Source organism: Lupinus angustifolius, chromosome LG12 (genome assembly GCF_001865875.1).
Source record: "Lupinus angustifolius cultivar Tanjil chromosome LG12, LupAngTanjil_v1.0, whole genome shotgun sequence".
NCBI lineage: Eukaryota > Viridiplantae > Streptophyta > Magnoliopsida > Fabales > Fabaceae > Lupinus > Lupinus angustifolius.
Genome location: NC_032020.1, coordinates 11743768 through 11753183, shown reverse-complemented (window position 1 = coordinate 11753183; position 9416 = coordinate 11743768). Strand labels below are relative to the sequence as shown.

General features: G+C 31.9%; 1 protein-coding gene across 1 annotated transcript; it reads right to left on the bottom strand.

Annotated features, from left to right (window-relative positions):
• On the bottom strand, nucleotides 1902–6355 carry LOC109362466 (mitochondrial dicarboxylate/tricarboxylate transporter DTC-like). The gene is made up of 6 exons (XM_019608278.1): nucleotides 6123–6355; nucleotides 5870–5953; nucleotides 5009–5070; nucleotides 4448–4809; nucleotides 2722–2936; nucleotides 1902–2291 (listed from the first exon to the last, which is right to left on the bottom strand). The coding sequence occupies exons 1-6, from the start codon at nucleotides 6237–6239 to the stop codon at nucleotides 2235–2237; spliced, it is 897 nt and encodes a 298-aa protein (XP_019463823.1). The 5' UTR covers nucleotides 6240–6355; the 3' UTR covers nucleotides 1902–2234.

The window sequence follows — 9416 nt, the reverse complement described above, 5'->3', positions numbered from 1 at the left end:
CTCTTCTTCCCAAAGTTCACTCTCATTGTGCAGGGGTGGCAAAATGGGCTTGGCTCGACGAGTCAGCCCGTTCGGATAGGTGTTTTTAGCGGACCGGGCTAGGGGTTTTAGCCCAAAAGTCCGTATTCAACCCATTTTTAAGCCCGTTTTTTATACGGGCCATGGAGGGCCGGGCCAACATTAAAATTAAAGTTCATTTGTCTATCATGTTGCTCATTGCAATTAAAATTAAACTTTTACAATTTTAACTCATGTTTGAATCCTTAAGCATATAATTATTCTTTCTCTTTGTAAAATGGACATTAAATATCTCATTATGTAATTATCTATTATCTTCACTCTTATCCAATTATTGTGCTTGTTAAGAGAATGTGGAGTTTCACTAACAATTAGGGAGGTTTGAATCAAGTTTAAACATTTAATTAATTGAAATAGAAAATTGGAAACTCAAATAGAACTACTAATTTTGATTCCTTTTGGAAAATTAATTGAATTCGAGTGAGTTTCAATTTATATTTTTAATGTAGTCGAATTCAAATTAAATTGAGTAATATATATATATATATATATATATATATTATTGTGATTGATTTATAATATAATAGTTTTGATTCTTTTACATTTTTAAAACTTAGGAGTTATAAGCTCTATTATGAACTAGGAGTCTAAAAGTTTAAGACTATGGTGGTTTATTGTTTAAAATTTGCAAGTTTTATAATAATGTAATATGTTATTATGAGATTGTGTCTTTTGTTTGTGATTTTTTGTTTTAAAAGACATTTATGAATAGATTGAATTATTTATTTTGTTTAAAAGTTTTTAATGTGTGTTTTAAAAAAAAACAAAACGGGCCAGCCCACCGGCCTGCCAGCCCTGCCAAATATGGGTCGGGCTGGCATTTTGAGCCCTTTTAATAATAAGGGTCGGGTCGGACCAGCCCATATTTTGACGGGTCAAAGGCGGGCCAGACCGGGCCGGGCTGGCCTGCATTGCCACCCCTATCATTGTGATCAACCACTTTTAATAAAGGATTTAAATATTAATAGTTGCTTCTAAGCAACTATCAACTCCTTTGAACACCAGCTACCCTAACTATTTTTTAATAGATCCCCTAAATGTACGAAAGCCCAAAAGATGTCTTTTGTCCTACTGAATATTATTGGTCCGAGATATGATTTGTGACAATAAATCTTTGTCCGTAAATTTGAGACAATATAAGGACACTTCATGCCTCATTACTTGGATAATTCCATTTAGGAACAGTAGATGTACTGCATACCAGTTTTATAGTTCTGTAGGACCAACTAAATAGAGACATAAACCAAACGCCGAGGCTAAGTGCGTAAACAATTTTAAGCTTTGGATCAAGTGGCCAACCAAATATAACGTGAAAATGATAAAATTTAACACCTAACAAAAATAAGTTAATCCAAAGTTTTTTGCCCTTTACATTACATATACTTCAATCACCATAAAAGACATTTTAATGGCAAGTGCATAATACTAATTAGACGGCAATGCAAATTCTTTTAATAATACATCAACATATAATTGAAAGATGGTAATGCACATCAATTGATCATATCAATTTACTTGACAATATACATCTTCTATACCAAAATATGACCACATATAATGTTTTTAACCGAAAAATTAATTTAATATTTATTTGATACACATTTATCAAAATGTTATTGTTGTAATAAGTTAGGTATAGAAAAATGAGATAAAAGATCTCAATTCTTTACTCGATGTTAACATTATAATTATGTTAATCACAATTTTATGTCCAAAATATAGGAACGATAAGATTTCACCAGATAGAAAAGGGTTAAAAGGGAAAGGCTTTCAACAAAAAGGCTGTACATGAGAACCTAAACAGCAATAGATATTTCAACATATGGAAAGAAACTACAAAGCTTAATATTGAAACAGGATAGAGTACATTATTCTAGTTTAGGATATCTCCACAAGTTTCTCAATGACATTAATTCAAAAATGAAATCATACTATTTTGCTCCAGCCGCATCAAATTCTATATGTAATAACTACTTATATAATAACTAGTACAATATAAGCTATGTCTAATTCCAAGCTTCAGTCTTATGATTAATTAAATCTTTAAAAAATGATCAGTGCTTGTTTAATTGCCAAAATCGGCTGCACAGCCAACAAATTATTCAATGCTCAAAAGCTTGAATTCAACAGAAAATGTTGTCACCAGAGAACTTAAACTACAAACCATAGGATTTCTCCACTTTCTGAATCTGGTTGAGGAAAATCCATGTCATCTGCATAAAACAATTAACAAACAATCACACATTAAAACATACACAAAGGTACCCTTCAATGTAAAATAACAATAAAACAATGAGTTTAGTTTTAATGCAGTGTAAATACGATTTTTGTGAGCCTCCACGTAATAATAAGATTGTTGCCTTGTAGTGTCGAGGTTGTGGCTTCAAATCCTATAAACAATATTTCCGCTTACAAGGAAAGTCTGCAAACACTTACCCCTGCTAAACCTCACTACGTGAGATCCTTATGCACTAAACCACCTACCTATTTTTGGTCAATGGAAGAAGTTTTTACACTATCATCGAATCATCATGTAATACCACGACCTTAAAAGCATTTGAATCGTACGAGAACTACCTCAAAAACCATTAAAAATAAACAATGGATTATTGTAGAGAGGACATGAAAAAGAGAGGAGAATACCATGACATGGGGAGCAATTCTAACACAATAGACAGGGAATCCACTGTAAAATTTAAGGGGTCCTCCTGCTTTCAAGGTTTTCATAACACAGTCAAGAGAGCCAGTGTATGGATATTTTCCCTCAGCATCAGGTTGCATCTTCTGAATCTGTGTCTTCACATAGTCAAATGGCAAACTGCAAGCTGCTGCGAAAAATCCAGAAACCGAACTTGCACCTAAAATTGAATTTTATGTTAGTAACAAACAGTGAGAATAAATCTTTAGCAGTATTAAAGGGATTGTCACATTTGCAGCTTAACATACACATTCTGCATTGAATGCCATGAATTACCATTCAAAAGAATGTCAGTGATCGGTATGCAGAGTCCCTGTGTGTACATAAGAGTTCATTCATGAACACAAATGGCTTATGGAAATTGGCCAGACGAAGAACCACAATCAATGTTCCAAAGAACAATAAAACAATAGCTTAATTGAGGATAAATTTTAGTTACTTGCAATATGTGTGCATAAACAACTTAAGGCAACAAAATAGGATCAGTTAGTGTCAAATGTTACTTCGTAGTCTCTACCCACCATTAGTGCCTTTTTTCTTCTAGACAGATAACAATATTCACACAACTACTTGCATTTAAAAAGGGACAATTCCAGAAGTCAAAAGGATAAGATACTAGTTTAACTTATTTGTATTTGAGGTGAGTTTGCAAACTTTGCAGATGAAGTAATTCTTTTCCACTTCTTCAGTGATTAATGAACAGCATACAAGATAAAATAGGTGTAAGTTCTGATGTTCTTCAAATGGTAAAAAATCTACCAGCTCAGACCATGAAATCCAATTGGGTTGCTCCAGACCACTTTTTATGTGTCCACAATTCTCTGAACAAGGATTTTGGACACATTGTCAAAGTCAACAGTGTAACTATGTAATACCTTTCTACTTTTGATCTTTATCCATGACTCCAAGTCTCCAACTTACTCAACAGCCAACTATGGGCAACAGTTGCAAAATGAACATGACTCTTATTGTGGTTTTGAGATTCTATGATCTACCAGTTGAGACTTGACACTAAGAATTTGGGAGGCAATAATGGTCAAATGATTAAATTTCTAGCTTATTGGCAAGTTGCAATTGGCAAAGTTCTCAATTTCTCGTATTCCCCACCATCTGCATTCTAATTCTTAGTTGCACTAAATATCACACGATACAGAAGCAACCTTATCTACTTATTTTCATTCTAATTTATTATTTATCTGATTTTTCATTCTTATCAATCTGAATCCTTTATATGGCATGTTTACGCTGTTAGATGCCTTTAGTAATTCTTGGTTTAAAATTTAGCAACTCCTTTACCTTGAAATTGCGTCCAAGTTATCCAGGCTATCGAAACTTAAAGCTAACTACTAACATTCCCCATTTGAGAAACAGCCTGATCACTTATGTTTGAAACATGTTTCACAACTCTAGCATTCAATTTCAATTCACTAGTTGTTTTACCCCTGGCCTAAATCTGATCTTCAATTCATACACGCTCTTCTAACTCATCTTTAGAGTATTTCTATCTCTTTTCATCTCTATTTCTATCTCTTTACAAGGGTAAAAACTAATAGTAATAATTTAATTTTATGAAGTAAAGTTGATTTCAGTCATCCTAACTATGACACTGTAAGAACCTATAGCCAATATGCTCAAATGAAACATTCAATCGTAGTTAAATGGCTTACTTACCAACCACAGTAGCAGCTTCACCAAGGCCAACGGAATCCCTGAAGAACTCAACACTTTGGTCATAAGAAGAAAGCATACCCATGTTCAAAGCCATGGCTCTTACTACAGTGGGCCCAGCACCTTTCCAGAGTGACAAAACCCCTTCATCTTTAGTAATACGAAAAAGTGCATGGAAGGCATTTGTGTAATTCCGGCGCTGAGCGGCTGGTAAAGTTGCATCAGCTTGCATACGGATGAGTGCCAAATCTGATGGACTACCAACAGTCGCTCCAATAGCACCAGCAGTCAGCCCACATAGAGCTTTCTGATAAAGTGGCAGAGGCTTGCCATCATTAGCCTCAATTGCTTTGGTTGTCAAGATTCTAAAAAGCATAAAAAAAACATTGAGAAATGATGGAATGCCCTTAAAAGTTAAAACCGTAAAAGATGTTCCTTCCAGTGATAAAACTATAAAAGCTAATAATAAAGGGATAGAAATAATACAAAGCCTTAGAAAGAAAAACTATATTTTTTTCCCTTCGTGGTGGGTTAAGAGTGACAAATGTGATCATAAACACTCACCTAAATGATCCAAGTCGAGCAGTGGTGTATGTAGCTTGCCTCAGTAATCCTGCAGATAGACCCTGCATAAAGTGATTCAGTTTAGGCACGGTAGACGCATACCTCAGAATGATAATAAATAATCTGAAGACCAAATTCAAAGGTGAACAAAAAGTACAAAACAGTCTCATTAATATGGAACCACTTCATAACTCATAAGATAGGAAACACAGATACAATACAACAGTTCCTGGACACGGGGACACAGCAAAATGTACAGATTACAGGGTGCAAAGTGGGGGAATAATATAAATTTAACATAAAGCCACGGAGCTTCAATTAAAAGGAGAAATAATACTTTGAAATTGACATGAGTAATTGTCAACATAATACAATTCTAAAATTTATCCAATTATTGTGACAATTGTATCTATAAGCATATTAAGAAATCCAAAAGGTAAATGTAGAAATTTGTAGAATGCTGCTGGGAGTGTCCAACAACATCTGTTTAATAAGCTAAATAACTATACCACACAAACACGACGACTATTTTGAAGTCTCAGTGCATCATAGCTCATATGTCACAAAGCAACAACACATAAAATCCAATTTTCGCTTGCAGATCTATAGCCAGATAAATATAAAACAAGTGAAAGAAACAAAGCACACAACATTGGGGCATAATGGAATTAATAACACGTGCATCAATGGTCCCACGTTGGAACCATCAGCATAAGTATTCCCAAAAAAGTCAACAAGCCAGAACAAACCATTTCTGAACAAAACAAGAACGATCCATTATTGCACAAAGCAAAATAGCAGCAATAAAGAGACAAGCAAAAACATGAGAAAAATTGCAACAAAAAAACAAATGATAATGACCTTATAGAAAGCACCAACGCCCTCATTCTTGAGCATGGTGGTTGTGATATGTGCAGCAGATCCTTGACCAAGTTGAATCCTCACCTACATAAACAGTTAAACACACACCAAATCCATCATAACAATCAAACCCCACAACACAAAAACCATCACTACAACAAAGATCACGTAAAAAAATACAGATCTTAGAGACCCATCAAATCATTTATGAAAATCAACACGAAAATATAAAAAAGGTGAGAACTTTTTCTACCTTTATCATATCGATGGGTTGAATGACACAGGTAGCAAGCATGCCGGAAACACCACCATTGATGAAAGGCTTAACGGTGGGCCATACACCAATTTTGGGCTTCTTCTCGTCTCCCATTGTTGTTGGTGAGATTGAAGAAAAAGAAATGATAAAAGTGGTTAAAGAGAAGTGAGTGAAGTGAAGAGGGAACAACTATTTATGTAACATGTAAAAAAAGCTATTATTGGTTATACACACGAAGTTCACAACACATGTAAACATGCGTGATGCATCCACATGATTATATACATTAATTCTCTGTCTTCCCATGCCAATAACATCAAACCCAACAAACAAGGAAAGCCACAAATATATTGTATAAAAAAATGAAAATTAATTTTTTGGATGATTATAGGCCTTGGCTTTCCCACCATTTAGGAAGCTAGTAACAGTAAATATTTTCTAATTTTTTTTTGCATCTTAATGTTTTGTTGAACATGGGATGATATTGAATAGTATAAGGTTTGAGTATATAAGCTTGCATAAAATTTAAATTTTAATATCCCTCTAATGTTAAAAACTTAAAATATTGTCTCAAAACAAAGTTAAAATAATAATGAGAGGAATTGAAAATTACACATTATAATTATGATTTAGTATTACGAAAAAGAAAAATGGTGTATTAATTTACCATTATCACATTTCAAATGAGATTTCTTCTAAGAAAAATTATGCAAATTATTAAATGTATTTAAGTATTATTGCTATGAAATATGTGATTAGGGAGATGTTAAATGTAGATGGTAGGTGTGGAACATTAAAATATATTAAGTATTAACTATTATTGCTTTAGCGTGGCGGTAGTCACTTCGTGTCTGCCGACCTGCATTTTTTATTTTTATTGAACATTTAATTTTTATATATTTTATTTTAGAGAATTATATCATTTTTGATATTATTAAAAATGAATTGTGATATTATTAAAAAATATATAAATGAATTGTGATATTATTAAAAAATGCATTCGTACTTTGATATATTTAGTGGATGTAACTTACTCTAACCTCTATTTATATTTTTTATTATATGGAAAATTGTTGTAAAAATTCTTAATTATAAGGGCAAAATAGGTAAGTGAAAATTATGTCATATAAGTAGTTATAATATGTTTTGGCTTTATATATATAGTAGAGATAGATAAAATATGTGATTGGGGAGATGTGAAATGTAGATGGTAGGTGTGGAACATTAAAATATATTAAATGTGTTAAGTATTATTGCTATGAAATATGTGATTAGGGAGATGTCAAATGTAGATGGTAGGTGTGGAGCAATAAAAAAGCGCCCCTTATTTTTATTGTTTTAATATTGTAAAAAACTCTAATAAATTGTGTGACATTGTAAAAAATATTTAATGGTGATGTTTCCGGCAATTATTGGATAATTGAGTTTTTAAGGATACTATCAAAGATTTGATTTACTAATATTGTACAACATCTATAAAAAACTCTAGAAAAATATTAGCAATGTAATATAAAAGCTTAATAGTTTTAAACTAAATTTGAGTAGAATATTATGATGCCATTATAAGACACACACTATAAGTTTTCAACTAACACATAAGATGTTCAATTCTCTCTTCAGGCAATTGTATAAAATAAATTTATATAGAAAAGTAGTAAAACGTTATATAATTCTTCTTCCAATATATTTTAGGTATGTCCTTTAAAGAAAATGACCATCAAATAAATCTGGATTTTTTATAACCACACTAACATCCCTAAAAAGAAAAGGTAGAAAAGTATAAATTGTGGCCCTCAAGTCTCAACATTAGGATGACTTATTGAAGGAATTAGTTATAGCTAAAGAGTGTATCAACATTTATTAGAATGAACAATCATGTACCTCAAAAAAAATAATTTCTTATTTAAAGGGTGAGAAATACCTTTCGTAATATAAAAAAAAATCGATAGGAAAAAGTAAGCAAGGCATATGACATGAAAGATAGTCGATCTCAGTACATTATGATAGATTATGCCCCATACTTAATGGAGATCCGAATTCCTTCTCTTCTTATTATCATTTTGCACTTGCCTTGCATTGAGAAGAAACAACCACGCCAAAAAAAACAAACAAGAACAACAATACTCATTGGTCATTAGCTTTGTCTGAATGTCAAACTTTAAGAAGTGGTGATGATGGCTAAGTTAAGTAATTAAGCAATACTCATTAGAGTTGTTTGAGTCTTCCAGATGTGTATTGCATTTGCTATTTTTTGTGCTTATTTTAATACTCATCATAGAGTAATATATAATCAATTATGAATAAAAGTGAAATAAGTAAGGCCTGGACAGCATTTTGGAGAATTGATTATTTAGGTTTGTTGTATTTATATTTGGTGCTCCACACGAGTACCTGTGAATATTTCATCTCAAGTGCCAACTTGGGGAAGTAGTTGTGGTTGCTGACTGTTATGCTTATTTTTTTAGTTTGAAATATCTAATGTGCATAATAGGTGATAGTGACATGTTTTAAATTTGTATGTCAAAGTTTTAGGATTCGCCGAAATGTGATTGTAGTTGTATTGACCCCAAATGTTTACAATTGTTTGAAACATTAAAATTTTGAAAATTTAAAAAAAAAATTAAAGATATTATCAAAACCATTATTTAAAACCTTGGGAATGATATTATAGTAGACATGGCATGTGAGATTAAAATTTTAAAAAGCTAATTTTATGAGAAAATTGAATGATGACTGTGTATCACACAATAAACAAAAAAAAATGATTTAATAGACAACAGACAATTCAGAATTAGCAAGCAACAAAACAACCTTTTTTTGGTTTGCATAATACTATATCTAATAATCTTAAAAAAATCATTAAATTTAACTTTGAACATATTAAATACTTTAACTTTTTGTATTTGTTTGGTTTAAGTAATTAAAAATATATAATAAAAAATATTAGGAGGATATAATATTGTTTCATATGTGTTAGCCTATTTTAGACTTTTTCTAAACACCAGCAAGCTAGATAAGTGACTTGCACAATAAAGTTTAATTTTTTTGTTAAAAAATATTAATGAGATGATCTTTCAGTTGCGGAAGAGTTCATAGAGATATACCTATGTCTCATGGGTGATCAGGCTATAGCACCCAAGGCTCGAGATTCATTATAATTACTTAATACATGTGATTCTATTATTGTTTGACCTTGTTCTGCACTTGTGACTTTTTTTTTTTTTTTGTATAATTAAATGTATCCATTCACTTAAGAAATCAACTTTTTGGTCTGTAAAACTGTTTCTTTCA